This window comes from Polyodon spathula, chromosome 4, assembly GCF_017654505.1.
Source record: "Polyodon spathula isolate WHYD16114869_AA chromosome 4, ASM1765450v1, whole genome shotgun sequence".
Taxonomy (NCBI): Eukaryota; Metazoa; Chordata; class Actinopteri; order Acipenseriformes; family Polyodontidae; genus Polyodon; species Polyodon spathula.
This window is the reverse complement of record NC_054537.1, coordinates 15735216-15752232: the sequence shown is the minus strand read 5'-3', so window position 1 is coordinate 15752232 and position 17017 is coordinate 15735216. Positions and strand designations below refer to the sequence as shown.

General features: G+C 36.3%; 1 protein-coding gene across 3 annotated transcripts in view; it reads right to left on the bottom strand.

Moving 5' to 3' along the window:
• The window catches only part of LOC121314215 (calcium/calmodulin-dependent 3',5'-cyclic nucleotide phosphodiesterase 1C-like), a 107319-nt gene extending 94169 nt beyond the window's left edge, over positions 1-13150 (bottom strand). For all 3 annotated transcript variants that reach the window (XM_041247242.1, XM_041247243.1, XM_041247244.1), the window contains exons 1-2: positions 12668-13150; positions 7261-7287 (exon numbers count right to left, since the gene is read on the bottom strand). In XM_041247242.1, the coding sequence (XP_041103176.1) occupies positions 7261-7287; positions 12668-12768 (128 nt within the window). In that variant the 5' untranslated portion in view covers positions 12769-13150. The remainder of the gene's footprint in view (positions 1-7260; positions 7288-12667) is intronic.
• Positions 13151-17017: the final 3867 nt, after the last annotated feature.

The following is a 17017-nucleotide window of genomic DNA, read 5'->3' as shown; positions in this document are numbered from 1 at the left end:
GTGTGTGGCTAACCTACTTTGACTACAGTACATTTATCAATTTTTTAAGGGGAGGGGCAAATGCTGATGTTTTTCTGCACCAAAAATGACCTCAGAATATCATGGGGGCTCCCGAGTGGCGCATCCAGTAAAAGCGCTCTGTGTGAGCACAGGATGTGTCTGGACATCACTGGTTCGAGTCTAGGCTATTCCACAGCCAATCATGGATGGGAGTTCTCAATTGGCTGAGCGTTGTGGCAGGGTCTAGGTCGGCTAGGGTGTCCTCAGCTCACCACACACCAGCAACCCCTGTAGTCTGGCCAGGAGCCAACGGGCTTGCCTGTTAGCTGCCTGGGAGCTGCGTTGTCCTCTCACACTGTAGCTCCTGGGTGGCTGCATAGTTAATCCATAGTGTGTACATTAGCAGTCAGCTGACAGCACATAAATAAAAGCTCCCACTTTTATTTGCACAGGATTGAGTATGGGAATTACAATTGAACTAAAAACAAAACAACAAAACCACCTTTAAGAACTTCAGAAGGACCGCTGTTCTGTACGTAGTTTATCTTTCTTTCAGAACTGTACTACCATAAAATAAAATGTGCTTACTATGTGTGTGTACATTAGTTTGTAATTTATGTGCTAGACTGAGGCTTCCATCTCTTAGGGTGTTACATGTACATAGTCAGTGTTGCACATTTATTTGTTCATCTTGTGTGTTTTTTTAGTTGGGGGAGAAAAAAATACCTTAATGTTTCTTTATTGACAGCGGTGTTTATTCGAGGACGGCCTCTATTATAAAGCTGATATATGACTGTGGCATCAATACGACAGTGTCTTTAATTCGAGGGCAGCGCCAAATTGAAGTAATACGTCCAGGTCATCGTACTGAAAATGCATTTGTCAGAGTAGTAAATGATGTGCTGTTATCTTCTGATATGGGCACAGCCTAATTTCTTATACTTCTAGATCTAATTGCAGTATTTGACACTATTATCCTATTTTGATTGATCCCTTTGAGAATCTAGTGACATGGTCAGGTTGTGTCTCGTCTTGGGTTAAATCCTATCTTTCAAATAAGTTTCAATTTGTTCAAATGGAGGAATATCCTCTTTTCTATCTGGGGTTACAAGTGGTGTTCCATAGAGAACACCACTTCCCTATGGAACTGTTCTTGGTCCAATTTTGTTTTACTTGTATATGCTGTGATATTGTCCATAGACATGGGTACATGTTCATTGTTGTGCTGATGAAACTCAATTATATTTATTTCTGAAACCAAGTGACGCCTCAGCTGAAAAGACTCTACCTGTCTTGCTGACATTAAGCAATGGATGTCAAAATAACTTTTTAATGTTAAACTCAGATAAAACCGAGATGATGCTTTTGGGATCACACAAGCAACTAAATAATATAAATCAATCTGATTTTACATTTGGTAGCTTCTCCTCTGAGTTGAAGGCTGAAATGAGAAATGTAGGTGTCATTTTTGATCTAGATCTTTCAATCAAGCCACACATTTTGAAGGTAAATAAAGTGTCATTTTTTTTTTTTTCAGATAAGAAATGTTGCTAAACTAAGACGTTCTCTTTAACGTCAGGATGCTGAGAGACATGCTTATAAAGCTTTAAATGACTTTGCTCCCCTATATCCCTATTTTCTGACCCCATAGGTCCTCTTTTAGATCACAGGGTGTAGGTTTACTCAGTATTCCATGGACACAGAGAAAGACGGCAGGTGGCACAATGTTCAGTTTTAGAGCACCAAAGTTGTGGAATAATCTGCCATGATTTGTAAGGGAGGCACCATCTTGTGCAGCTTTTAAATTAAGATAGAACACACATTAGAATTTGGCATATGTATTGAAAGGGAAAATGTCATCATCATATTTTATACTGCTTATTTCTATATATTATACTTCATCGCTGCTTTTTAAAAATAACTTTTTAAAATACTTTACTGTATGTAATTTAAAGGGATATTTTATAATTTTGTCTTTTACTGTTTCTCCAAATTGTTTGTAACTTACTGATTTTTTTTAATTTTTTTTTATCTGTTTCAGGCTTTGAGGCGAACTATAAAAATTGATTGGTTGATTAATATATACTGAGTGATATAATGCAATTATAGACACAAAACCATTCATTTTTATTTTATTTTTAGATGACTGAGAGAAAAATAGAATACATCTGTGTACTTCTGTAATTACTACATGAAGACAATGCAAAACAAAGTTAGTGAAAAGGCACAGGAAAAAAACATTCACAAAAATTATTCATAATTTTGACAATATAAAACTAGCCAGAAACTATTAATTTAATTACTGCAATTAAGTTGGCTTTGTCAAATTTCATACAATGATGATTGATTTATCCCTCCTAGCACTTGCTTAAAACCAGGGCACAATGTTTCAAATGTAACAGTAAGAATTCCTTATTATATTTGTAATAACAAGCTTTGCAAAAAAACATTGCATTTTTCTATATTCTGTACAACACATGTCACACAAATGCTTCATGTTTTCTCATGCTCCACCCGCTATTTGAAATTGAGAAGGCCCACTGAAAGTACAATAATAATACAACAGCTGTTTGCAAGAAAGGCTTGTGTCAGAGGGAATTCCTGGGAGCCAAACAGAACTCAAAACCAAACAGCAAATTCCATCTGTCTGATCACATTGAATTCAACGTTTATTTAAATCTGTATTATGTTTAGTATAGTTTTCACCTTCCTTGTGACTGAAAATACCACTTTTTGGAATCTGCTCCTTTATAAAAGTTTACCAGTTTCCCGATGCTTTTTCCATGCTTTTCCACTGGTTGTACTATGCATATACTTCAGCTTGCCATGTTTTTCAATTTGCTTTACTATAGATCTCTGGGCTTTACAGTGCTTTCATGATGCTTTACCTTGCTTCCATTATGCTTTATTACACATTTTAGAAGTGCTGTTAAGATAATTTAGCTAAGCTCCTTTGATGATCCTAACTAGACAAAATGGGAAATCTGTTCAGCCTTTAAAAATGTAACAGTTTGTGCATTTCTATAAGAAACAAAAGATTGCGTGTTGCCCTGTATACTGTGTTTACTTTATCTGTATAATATCCCCTCTATATATAAATCAAAGCCAGATTTGATATTTTCCTTTACTTGCTGTATGTTGGTAAGCCTGTAGGAGTGTAATACTGCATCCATTCAACAGCAGTGTTTCTTTTATGTGAGAAGAAATGCACACAATCTCACTGTTGGAATATCCAACAGGGTATGCTGTCAGGAATGTAAAGTTTGCATCTGTCAAACCTATGTATCTTTATCTTTTTTTTCTACTCTTTGCCCTGCTTAAAGAAAAAAAAAAAAAAATGTGTCTGGCGAGTTGTTTTATGTTTATGCTTTAGCTATGAGAATCCACCTGTGTACAAAGAAATTTCTGTATGGATAGAGGCCCAGAGACATTCGTATTCAAAAAAATAACAATTTTATTATAAATAAACAGTTAACAGATACTCAAACACAAATGTAAAGGTTTCCAGGCTGGGCAATGCCTTCACTGGATTTCAAGAAAATCCAAACAACCAAAAAAAACACCAACCTGCTTCCTATTCTCATTGATGTACCTAAATGAACCCAATAAAATGATGTACAGCGCCAAGTACAACGTACCCTGGGGGAACTCCCCCCTTCCCCCCCATGTGAAGGGGCCCTGATAGTATAACGACGGCGGCCCGGCTCCCTCTGGTGGCGGAGGCGGCGACTGCGGCCCGGCCGGCCCGTCGCCCTTGGCGGAGGCAAGGTAGCCCGGCTCCCTCTGGTGGCGGACTTGAGGCGGCGGCCCGGCTCCCTCTGGTGGCTCATTTGCCCCTTGGACAGTTTTCAAGGCAGGCGGCGGCGGCCCGGCTCCCTATGGTGGTAAAGGCCCTCACCCCCTCTGAATCCTTTTTCTCAACAACAACTTGATTTTTAAAGTACTTTGAGATGTTTCCTTGCATTAAAAGCTATTACCCCTCTCTTGCTCTAGACAAGATCAGCTCCTCACCTCTGTTGCATTTGTGACCAAACCTTATCTTCCCCATCTACAGCGTTTGCCCTGATAAAGACACAAGATACTATCAGAAAGTATATTTACTGTGCACTAGGCTGTCCTCCAGCGGAATGCCTCTCACTCCTATAAGATAACTATCACAATTTGCTACTTTGGGTTAATTTTACTACAGTAGCTATGGGACCCCTACATTGTGTTTTTTTTTTTTTGTTGTTTTTAAATTCCCAAATAGTCCACAAACAAACCAAAAAAATATATTCTATTTTTGTCATTTTAATTGTCTATCACAATAACCTGTGTACAAAGAAATTTCTGTATAGCAGTTAGTGGGACCAATGAGGAATATTCTCATGATGTAAAATGAACCCAATAAAATGATGTACAGCGCTACCCTGGGGGAACCATGTGGTGACTCATTTGCCACTTGACAGTTTTCAGTTCTGGTAAATTGAACTTTTTCTCAACAACAACTTGATTTATAAAGTACTTTGAGATGTTTCCTTGCATTAAAATATTAAATGTTATTTTATTTGATAAGACACAAGATACTATCAGAAAGTATATTTACTGTGCACTAGCACACTCAACTTCTTTACACACAATTTGAATAGCTGCATTATATATTTTTGTCATTTTAATTAAGGTACGGTCTATCACAATAATTAGCATTTCAACTGATGGTTATTGGTCATCAAAAAGCACACACTGTTGAACTGTTTGTCTCAGACAGTTGAAACTTGCTATTAGATACCTCACTTGAACCAAGCCGACATGACTGTATGATTTAATGAAAAGGTGGATTTTTTTCTCCCACATATTTTTGTGTTCAATGTTCTTTTATATATATATATATATATATATATATATATATATATATATATATATATATATATATCATTATATATAGAATATTATTTAGTTATGCATTTAACAGCACACATTTAGGAAGAGAAATCTAATTAAAAATAAAGCACTGTCTGTGTTTATCTATGCTTGCATTGAGTTTTTCTCTTCACAGCTACATATTTCTTGCATGGTTCAACACTATTCAACTAATTTACTTAGTGTGTGTTCCATTAACATGCAATCACAAAGAGAGCCTGGTGTCACTTCTTTATTAACAGTGTTAGTGCAGCTTGACACTGCTGATATCACCTTTTATCCTGCCTCGGCATGAAACTTTGAGGCGCAAGCGGCTAGTTTTACAAACATACAAATATTGAGTGCTGGGATGAACAAAAGGATTATCATGTTTGGATATTCGCTCATAATTTTAAATATTCGTTTGGGTACTGTTTAATCAAGGCATTTCAGTACCATGAGACTCGCTCTAAAGCATCACAACACATTTTTTGTCCCAGATCACTAAGGGTGCACACACATAATCTGATATGTTTACTTTTTGCTGTCTAAAAATTTCAAATAGAGGCTCAAGAGCTGCTGTGTTGATCCTGACATTTTTTTTTAACTGTCGCGCACATTCCGGCTGAGACGGTAAATAAGTGCAAGGTATTCCTGTCATTTGTAGCGAATACAAACATCTCATTTTTGTATCCGAATACATGTCAAAAAATATTCGCTCGAATATTCAAATATTTGTCCCTGCACTACAAATACTGACAAGATTTATAAACGTGTCTGTTAATACAAACAATAAAACAAAGATTTCTAACTGAAAGTCATACAAACATCATTGAAATGAGTTACTGAACAAATGAACAGAAACAAGAATACCAGGAACTCTAAGACACGAGCATACACCATTGGTTTTATAGAATGTTATATACAGTATACTGTTAAACATCAGTTTTCTATCCTGTGTTTAGACTAGGGCTGGGACCAAATCAAAACTTTGACAACCCGCTAATCGCACTTAACAAAACTGTATTTAATAGTGTTTTCTTTTTATGAGTAGAAGAAATAAGATACTTAAAAAAAAGAAAACGCAATTAAATACAGTTTTGTTAAGTGCGATTAGCGGGTTCTCAAAGTTTTGATTTGGTCTGGGCCTAGGTCACTGGTTATTGTTGCCATTTGGAGACAAATGTTGATGGCAATCAGTGTACAGTAGCATTTTAGCCTGCTGAGCTAAAACAAGGTGCAGTCAAGATCAGGAATGACGCAGAAACTTGTTGAACTCCCTTGCAACCAATTGACTAACCACAGCCTCAATAAATCACCCTTCTCTATAAGATGGCTTTTAAAGCCTTTCACAACCAGGGTCCATACACCTACACAACAAATGTTTACATTGAACACATTTTTGATAAAATGGGAGATTTATAACATCAATTTGGACAATGTCAACAAAATAACTTAAAAGCAGAACACCTACGAAATGTGTTTTGAAGCTTTATCAATGGAATTACAGTGCAGTCAGTCTCAGAACAGTCTAGAAAACAAGTAGTTCACCCTGAAGCCCATAACATATTTCTTAATACCACCTGTACGCCAACTAAACTACCATGGTAGGGATTGCATTCTTGCATATTGTGCACAGAGGACCGCTCTTTTTATGAATGAATGATAACATTTACTCCTTCTTTTTTACATTACACATATTTGAAATAATAAGAAAGTCAGTGACTCCCAAAACACGTTTTATTGCAATCTTAAAACGTCCCTGTTACAGCTGGAATTACAAGATCTGACATTAATCAGTAGATGTTGTTTTGGTCAAGTTTTTAAAATATATCAGTAGAAAATAATACAAATATAAAATTTGTAAATGTAACGTTAAGAATACATTAAGTAGAAAAAAAAGTGAAAGATCAAAAGTATTTTTTTAAGGAAAATACATTTTTTTTTGTTAATAAAATACCCCTAATAATACTCGAAAGCATCACAAACATCCATTGCATTCAATCCATTAATTCTATTAGCAAGTTATGGCCATCAGAAACAATTGAGTAGATAACTATTACATGGGAACATTAGTCTCTATATTATTTTGCAATTAACAATTGCTAACTGGCCCCAGGCGTATTAAAAACATGTTTGCGATTTGTGAGCTTAAAAGCCAGCAATCAATTTTTTAATTACAATCTATGCACAGATAAAAGATATGGCAGGCAGACACGGATTAAACATATAAGGAATAGCTGATTTGGGTTCATTTATCTATGGGATTTCATAGTACATCACATTGATAAAAAAAAAACTAAAAAAACTAAAAACAAAAAACCCACAACATTATGGTCCATTCAGTCACCAAGCCCTGCTGCTTCTCTCAAGTGGGCTTACCTCTGGGATGTTTTCTTGTACTTCCTCCTGTTGAAGAGTAAAAATAGAGAGAGGTGAGAATGCAGGGTGGAAATTGAGTTCTACAAGCATCTGATAACGTCTTTGCACACAGAGACACAGACATCCTAGAATTTGGTCTATTGTATTTGACATGATGTCAAGAATGTGTTTTAATTCCAGACAAACATTCAGTACACTGTAATTACTGTACCAGGCAATGAATTTAGAGATTCACAAACTATATACTGTTCTTCTATAACATTATGACAGGTTGCAGGGTCCACGAGAAAGGAGGACACTGTAAAGAAATTTATCCTATTTATTTATCAAAATAGGTGGTAATCATTACTATGTGAAGCTACTGTCATTCAGCCTACAGTACTTAATTAAACATGAATTATTAATCACTGCTTCTATATGCATTCTGGGGAAGATCCTGCAATACCTGTGCAATGTGTTTGTATGCATCTGTTTAGGTATTTATGAAGTAAAGGTGTTATGTTTATTGGTTGGACACTGCATGTTCTCATTTAAAGGCAGTACTGTCATGTGTGCCTAAAAAGCTCAGCAATTACTAAGCTGGTAGAAGGATGTTAAGGTTGGAACCTCACTATTGTTTCTAGCTGCATTGTCTCTTTCTTCATTCACTTTTCTCCTGCCTTCTGCCACATTCCAAGACTGAAACTCTCCTCAGCTGGTCGCAATCTACCCTCTTATTCATGTTTATTGTGAATGCAGATGCATTTGGGTTCTCTTATTTTTTTTTTTTTTTTTTTGCTGGTCCTTCTCCATTTATTTTCTTCTTTAATGCCAGATGTATGGAAAGGAAAATGTGTTTAATTCAAAACCCATAACTTCAAGGTTAGAATGACCTTTCAGCTGAATAGCTTCCTAACTTTGGCTACATGAATACAGTTGGGATACATTTCTCACTGTAACAGGGAAAGTGCTGCATGCATGGGTTGTCATTGAATAATAATAAGTCAGGAACAAAGAATTGGGTGTTAATACAGTGCACAAGCACGCAGATTTTTTAACACACAAGTGGTGCTACTGGTACTAGGGTACCAGCAATGGTAGCCCTAGTGTCAGATTTAATAAAGAAAACACAAGAAAACGCAGCTCAAAATAAACATTTGCTGCACAAGCCAAGCACTAGTCTCACTAAAACTATATCCCACTCCAGGAGCCTACTACATGGTTGGGATCATCCCCTAAAGTAACCTACTGCTGTTGCTCATAAAGTCCTGCCCTCCCAGCGGTCATTGTGATGGTCCTGGCTGAGCAGAGGCTTCACAGGCACCGTCTTGCATTTGAAGGGCTCCATAGTAGTTATTCTGCGGAGCGGACAGGCTTCTCTTCGATGTCAACAAAGCGAACCGTATTTAGGATGGCGGTGCAGTTGCCTCAAGCTGTGGTGCGACCACCCTTTGTGCTGTGCGCAGGCTCCCCGGGCACCCACCCCCAGCCAAACCGGACCTCCCGAGCAGCTCAGCACAGGGCGAGCCTACCTGCTCAATTAGTTGCCTAGCAACGTGTCTCCTGTTATGCGTCCCAGCTGCACATATCCGCTCAAGAACCAGTGGCAGGGCTGTCCCAGTAACACTCAGGTTTTAGAACATTAGTATTTTAGTGAGTCTGTCTGTCATCTCCACAAGTTAATTAAAAAAGAATCATCAATATCACTTAACAGAACAAAGACATGTTCTTAAAAAGAACTAGACCTTTACAAAGACCCCTTCACCTATTTAACACAAACAACAAACAAGACACAGATCAGTATTTGCTAAGATCAGTATCTATTGACCTTTGCAGAGACCAAGAAGGTTAAAAACATGATGGAAATTAGTCAGAAAATGAAGTGTTCAACTCTATCCCCTGCTGAAAAAAATCAAGTATATGAAGTATACGTTTTTTGTGGCGGTAATGGTTAGAAATGTTCATAGAGGTCAAATACAGTAGTGCTGAAAGGACAGCGAACTTATGCTGATAAAAGCTCAAAAAAGAACAAAAACAGTTTGTGGATAAATCTGCTTCCACAGCAGCTGATTGTTTGTTTGGTGTTTTTATTTTTCATCTTGGGTGTCTATAAATATGACCCTGTCAGCTCTGCAAACTGATTTCAATCTAGAGATCAGTATGACCTGTTAGAGCTGTCTTGAACTTAGTATCTTTACTTGTGTATTCTCCTTGTTGTTCAGCTTCACTTTGTATACATTTCTGTTACAGTCATCACCCCCAGATTACTTTTTAAATTACTTTTTAAAACATTTGAAAATCACCCTGTGGCCTCAGTAGAGCACAGCAAAGGATATTTAACCTCTAAGTACATCTTGTACACCACAGTGTAACCATGAACCTGTTCCCCAGCCCCTAGTGAATGTAGGAATAATGGGTACACTGTGGCAGATATACAGCCCATGTACACAAAACCGAATGATGCTGTACAGCAATGGATTCTAATGTTGCATCCAATACCTGTAGGTGTTATGATTCCCTAAGAGAATGCACGCAGCTGTTCACAGCTGTATAAATGGGTTAATTGTTAAATCCCAAACAATTACGTATTTTTCTTGTGTGGCTACATGGAATGCATAGTGTTGGTATGCACAGCAGGTGAACAATCTGTACTAAGGGATAATCTGCCTCAAAGTGCTCTGACTTTTTATTTGTTGCAACTGGGTTACTGAAAATTAAAATTTGAACATCTGAAAAGAGTAAAATCATATCACCTTGTCATTTGTAGATATGAAAAGTTAATATAGTTGATATTTACAGCCCCCCCAAAAATTATGTGATTGAAAGACATTTTTTGATTATCAAGTGATGAACTAGAATGCCCTTGAATATATGATGATTATTATATCTTCATATTTTTATCAATAATAAAAAAAAATGTTCTAAACCAAAAAAAAACCAACCAACCAAAAAAAAAACAAAACAATTGAAGTCTTTATCTTGGATAATAATGGCATAAACACATAAATGCAAAATTCCATTTCATCTTAATAATCTCCTGTTCTGATGCTTTCATTCACATTATGCAAAATTAATATGATTGGCTTTAATTATTTACCTAAGTATGAAATGCAATGTTATTGTTGCACGAAAATAATTGTTTTGTAATTGCACTGCAGGTTCAATTAATATAATGTGTTACATTATTAGGCAGTAATATCTGACTATAAGGATCGTTCTCATTTTTCTAATTATGTTCTTTTTTTTTCTTCCTTTTATTAAGCCTTAACACTAGCTACATGACATGTTTGTAGTAATATACTGGCACTTCTGTTTAGCTTGTTAGTTCCACACACATAAATCCATATACTGTGCTTGCATTAACCGGGATATTCTTAGAAAATAACTATGTTTGTTATTTTTTTCTTTTGAGTGATCTGCAGCTGTAGAAGTTTTATCATTTTATTCAGGGGGATTTCTAACAGGCTATATTTTCCACTCCGTAACGAATGCACACCCAGCAAAGCAATTAACACAGTCAAATGAAGCTGCGCGTTTCATTTATCAGTCATGGCCATGAAGTATGACATTAATGTTCCTTGAAATTGTTTTTTGCCAAATGGCAGCAGTCCAGTTGGTTTGCAAGCTGGTGATTAGTGTAATAGAACACAGGGCCTCAGTGGAAGGATTCATCACTCATAACCGGGATTAAACATCAAGACAAGAAACATGGTTTGGAATCACATCAAGCCAGCCGAGCGCTATATGCAAAGTCACAGAACAAATCTGCATCTTGCCCTAAGCTTGAGTAAATCTATCTGACTGCTGATTACAGGTTTGAGGGTTTCTTGCTCAATAAGATTACTTAGTGGTCTTTGCTTTGATAATTCCCTTGAATATTGACGTTTCTAACAAACCAGTTTTTACGACGCTATTACAATTTATAAAATGCATTTGTCAATTCCATTGCTGGTTTTAGTTCTTTAGTTTTATTTCAAAATGCACTTTTACTGTAGTAAAGGTATGACAGTAAAATTAATAAAATTATTTACCATTTTAAAGGAACTAACAGAAATAATAACTATTACATAATAATAATAATAATAATAATAATAATAATAAATATAATAATAATAATAATAATAATAATATTTATATTTTTATAGCACCTTTCATAGTGGACCACCATCACAAAGCGCTTTACAGAGGTAGGCTGTGAACTGTGCCTTATATGCAGAGTCACTTACAATAGGACATTGATTTAACATCTCATCTGCAGGATGGAGCACAAGGAGGTTAAGTGACTTGCTCAGGGTCACACAGTGAGTCAGTCAGTGGCAGAGGTGACCTTTTGGTTACAAGCCCTGGACTTTAACCACTACCACACATTTTTTTAAATGGTTTTAGTTACTAATAAACTTCATAAGCCATAACTAAACTAAATATTGTTGCTGTTTATCACTGAAACAGACACTCACTTCCTGTGTGTATCATATCCTAGCATCATATTTTATATTCAGAACATAAAAATCTGAGCAACCACTAAGCAGGTGTGCAAGCTCTACAATAATCCTGACCCTTGGATGACCACGATTTTTACATATTTCTATTGGACACCTGCTCTCTGCCTGCCTCAATTTCTCCACTCAGTTGGGATCTCATTTTGATAGCTTGAACTCCCTTTCATTCCTTTTCCCCTTGAATCACTTTGCTATCAGTGAGAACCTGTAATGAGCAAGTGAAATATAAGCCTTTAAAGGGACTTCACAACAGACAACTGCATTTAAAAAGAAATAGACAAATACTGGCCAATAAAAACAAGAAATATAAATATAGGGGAAAACCTACCTACCCTAAGTAAATCATAATTCATATACAACGTGCTGGATGAACAGAAAGGGATTAAAGGTCGGCTGGAGAAATGATCTTTTGGTAATTCACAACAGTATTTTGCTATCGGAGATTCATTCATTTATTTATTTGTTTATTTCCATCATTTAAAAAAAATATTCAAAAGCAAATGCTTTGGTGATTATGTGATGGTTGTTGTTTCACTTGTAGGGTTACATCAACAAGCATATCATGTAAAAAAAAAATCTCATTACATCTCAATCTCATTACATTTTTTCACAGAAATCATTCTTACATCATCCTAAACAGTTATATGCTATCATCTTGCTATTACATTCATTTTAACAATACAGTTAACAAGACTTAAGCAACAGTAGAATTAAGCAACAGCAGCTAAAAAAAAAAAAAATATATATATATATATATATATATATATAATAATATTATATTATAGTAGATATAATATATATACTATAAAAATGATTTTTTACCTCTAAGCAATAACCTCCATGAAAGAGCACAGCATCATTCAAAAGACACACAGCGAACACACAGGCATGCACAGACACCAGAGTGAATTTAAAAAGTAAATACTTACAGTCCTCGAAGCCGCAGCCAAATTTTCTCGATTTGGTCCGGTTGCAGGTACTTGAGAGAGTTACTCTCAAACTCTTCAATTTCCTTAGTTGGAGACTCCATGGCTAAAAAAATGTAATTCCTCAGACAAGCTCAGAAGTTCAGTGAAAGCCCCTAATGCTGTGATAGGCCAATAACCATGTTATTGTTGTTTTTGAAGTTGTCTGAATCCTCCTGCACCTCACAGGGAATGTGTGTCACCAGCAAGAGCTCCAGGTGTACACTGAGTGCAGCAATGGCTGTGTGCCATGGTCCCTCATAAATATGATGTAGGGGATTAGGGGCTGATCTCTAGACTGAAAGCCACTACAGTTATTTGTGATAAGCCAGGGATGCAATCAGTAATACCAGCTGAAGACTCTTTATCGGTAATAAATAAATAAATAAATAAAGAAGCAAGCCTGCAGACAATTGAGCTGCTTTGGTGCGTGACTAGCAAGGCGTGGATTCAGCAGCACTAGTGCTGTTCAGCCCCTGGTTGCTGCCCTGTGATTCTTACATTCCAGCTTCATCCCTGCGAGCCAGCCCTCAGCCCCACGAGACAACCCTGACACGCACACACACTGATATCTATGAGAAGTCATCTGTCAGCGAGCCACGACAATACCGCCTCTTAAAAAGATAATAAATCTGTTTACAGAGGAAATTATAGACACAGGTTGTTGTTTCTTAGCCCGCACGGAGACCTCTGTTTGAAAAGCTTCAGCTGGCTCCTGAAGAATTGACAGGTATGATTAAGCAAGGGATCATTACATTCTCGATTACAAAAATGAAATCAGTGCACAGCAGCAGCAGTCAATTCTGGGGGCTTGTATTTGTTGTGGGAATAAAGTATTCAACTCCTCAATGAGAAGCATATATATATTATTTGTATTATGTAAGTTATGTTAAAAACACCCATTCATCCCTTGTTGTTAAAGGGATATACAATATGAAAATAAATGTCACTCAGGACTAAAATCAAAATATGATACAAGTGCATATACAGAGAGTGTGATTATACTATAGCATGTGTTGTAATGACTAGGCATGTCTTGATCTTACTAATAAATCAGGCCTACTCATTACAGCACAGTGAAATATAGGGCCCCATGGCACTAAACACTCTGCATCTCATGTAGTTCATCGAACAATCTGTTACAACCGTTCATAAACACACTTTCTGTATATCTTAATATAATATATTTTGCAAAGTGAATTTTGTTGAAAAATTATTTTCTAAATAAGGAAAATCGAGAAACTCAATACAAAAATTGGATAAAAAAGGTGTGAAATATTTACCCCACTTTTTATCTTTCTCTAAAAATAGCACACATTTTTATTTTCCAGTCTGTACTGTGATACAAAAAAAAGAAAAAAAAGAAAAAAACTAGAAAACTAGCAGCTTAACTTTGATCTAACCACAATAACAATAACAAACTACATTGAAAAAAATACTTATCAACACTGAGTCAGTGCTGTAATCTTTTCATATATACAATTATCATTTATACACGAGTAATCAACACACATGCTACGCGTACTTGCTTAATCCGCAATGACAAGTTATTATTACGCACAAGATTATGTGACAATTCTAGTACTATGAACCTCTGAGTATCATCGGGCAGAATACTACGACATAGCGCTCACATTGTTAGTTAGAATATAAACCAGCTACATGCAGTATCAATTGACATCATTCTACTATGCACAACCTTCACTAATAATACTTATCATAGTGTGCAGTAGCGATACGCAAGTAGACGTTGCTTGTATTGATCTTAGCTCATGATACTATAAGATTCTGATAAACTAAACACGTAAGTATTGGCGCTTCGAGCCTAAATCCTCTATTACAAATACAAGCAGTGATTCATATTCGTATACACTGCGTCTGCAAGTCTGTTTGTTCTTTAACAACTAGCCTACATTGATAGAAATTTACGACACGTTGGTTACATTCATATATGAGCGCTAAGGTCTGACATACCAGAACGCAACAACAACATAATGCATTTGTAACGTACCTCGTAAACTGTACAGTTCAACTTACGCTGGTGTCCGGCACCAGTCTCCCAAGCTAATCACAAGTGCGTAGCACTACATAAGACGCAGCTTCACTTGCTCATTTATGTACTGGACATCACTGATGCTGCCGCCTGGCAAGACATCACCTCATTAAATAATACTCCTATGCGTGGTTCGTATCTATTCACACAGTGTCGATTGAGTCCTACTCTACAACATGTCTAAACAGACGATCCCAGTCACACATATAAATACATGTAGCCTCTGTGCATTCTGACTATCTGACGTGGTTGTGTTACTTAGGCCTCGATGATGGGGATTTAGTGATTTTAAAAGAAACGAAACTCACCTCTGTAACCTACTTTTACCTCCAAGTCCATCACGTTCCATTTTTGCACTAACTCTAAACATATGACTGCTCATAATGTTGTAAACTAGAATGCTTTGGTGTTCGGTCGCTTGCTTACGATACATAGTACCGATACAATTCATTACGATTACGTCTTGAATCATAATCTTCTCATCATCATGTAAACTGAAGAACATTCTGAAGTAATCAGCAGATAGTGTGCATGTGTGTAACTTTAGCAAAATGGCCGTTACGCTGCTCTGTGTCGAGGACAGAGAAGCGCGAGCTTGTGGCGAATTTGCGAGATGAAGCTGGGGTGTCGCGCTGAATAAACTAGCCATATAGGGAGGGGTAGTGTTGTTGTGTGAATGTGGTATCTTTTCTGTAATTTTTTTGGTAGTCCTGGATTCTACCAATGCTTATTATTAGCAAAGATTTGTGAAATCAGACTTGAAATGAGTTGTGGGATACACAGCATGCCTATTGTTTAACAGATCATTAACATCTATCCTTGAGACCCACTAAAACAAAATTCAGTGTAGCAATAACGTTATTTATTACTTGCAAATAAATGATATAGTTAAGATTACACCAAATCTATAAAAACACATGTTCAACACAACACTGTCTGTTTGTTTTACAGCTATTTATTTTAGTTTACTCATTATAGCTAAGTTGACACATCCCAAAGCAATCACAATGTGTCCTAATGCTCACTGGTGCTCAGCACCCTAAATTACGTTTTACAAAATGTCATTAACATCTAACCAGACCTCCATTTTCCTAACTCTAATATAACTTCATAATGTTGTGTAACTTTGTGGACTGCATACATCATTATAAATTCAGTTATTTAGTAATCTAATCCATCAATTTGAAAGGCTGAAGTCATGAATATTTGCATGTGATAACTTTACAAAATGCCATTAACGTCTAACAGAGAACAACTTGCAATTTGCAGATGAAGCTTCCTAAGTAAAAAACAATAATAGGGTATAGTGTTGTTTAATGTGTGTGTGTGTGTGTGTGTGTGTGTGTCATTTTTTTTTTTTGTTTTTGTGATGAAGGTTTGATAATTCCAAACAATTTTAGCAAGCAAATTTATTTTATAGAAGAACATTTTTCAAAAATAAAATAAAAACCAGGAAAAAAGGTAACGATAATGAGCTGCTTGAATTGAAATTGATATCGCAGTCCATGAGCTCTATTAATTGAATTTGATTTTCATTTTCCTATTTATTTATTTTTTTTCCCTAATGCTCATGGAAAAATGTATACCTTTATGTTGTGCAGTTTTAGCTGAAAACCAAAGTAGAGAAATGGCATGATTAACCCTAAACACTTTACTGACCAAACAGTTAGAATAAATATTGCCATGTAATGTTTGTCTTGACAGGAGCAGGAGCTTATAGGCATTAACGGATATTTCCTGGTTGTTATGGGCAGGAAAATCCTCCTTCCTTTTTCTGGTTCCGACCTCATTCTAGTAGCCTCACCTTCATTGTAATCTACCATGCAATCCCACAAATACAATATATTAGGATAAGCTTGTCTGAGATAACCCTTTCAAACCCTACAACTCCTATTCACACTGTTATAAATTAGCATTTAGACATTGCGTTTCCCAGGAACACTTTATCTTCACACAGTGGCAGAAGGGGACAGAACTTGGAATACAAAACTTCAGGTTAACCTTTCTGAATTTCCTTGGAACAGTTGAAGACACAGAAGGGATCTTTTTGTTCTGTTTTTATTTTCCCAAAACGACAAATCTGCTGTGGTGCACAGAAAGGGGAATTGGGTACGATGGGGTTTGATTTGTGATGCCGCCTTTGTGACACAGTTTATAATAATAAAATACTGTTTATCTTCATATGGCTAAAACAGTAGTGGGTCATTAGTGGGAAAATAGGTATTAACATGTACGAAATATGTTGCAAATAATTATAGAAT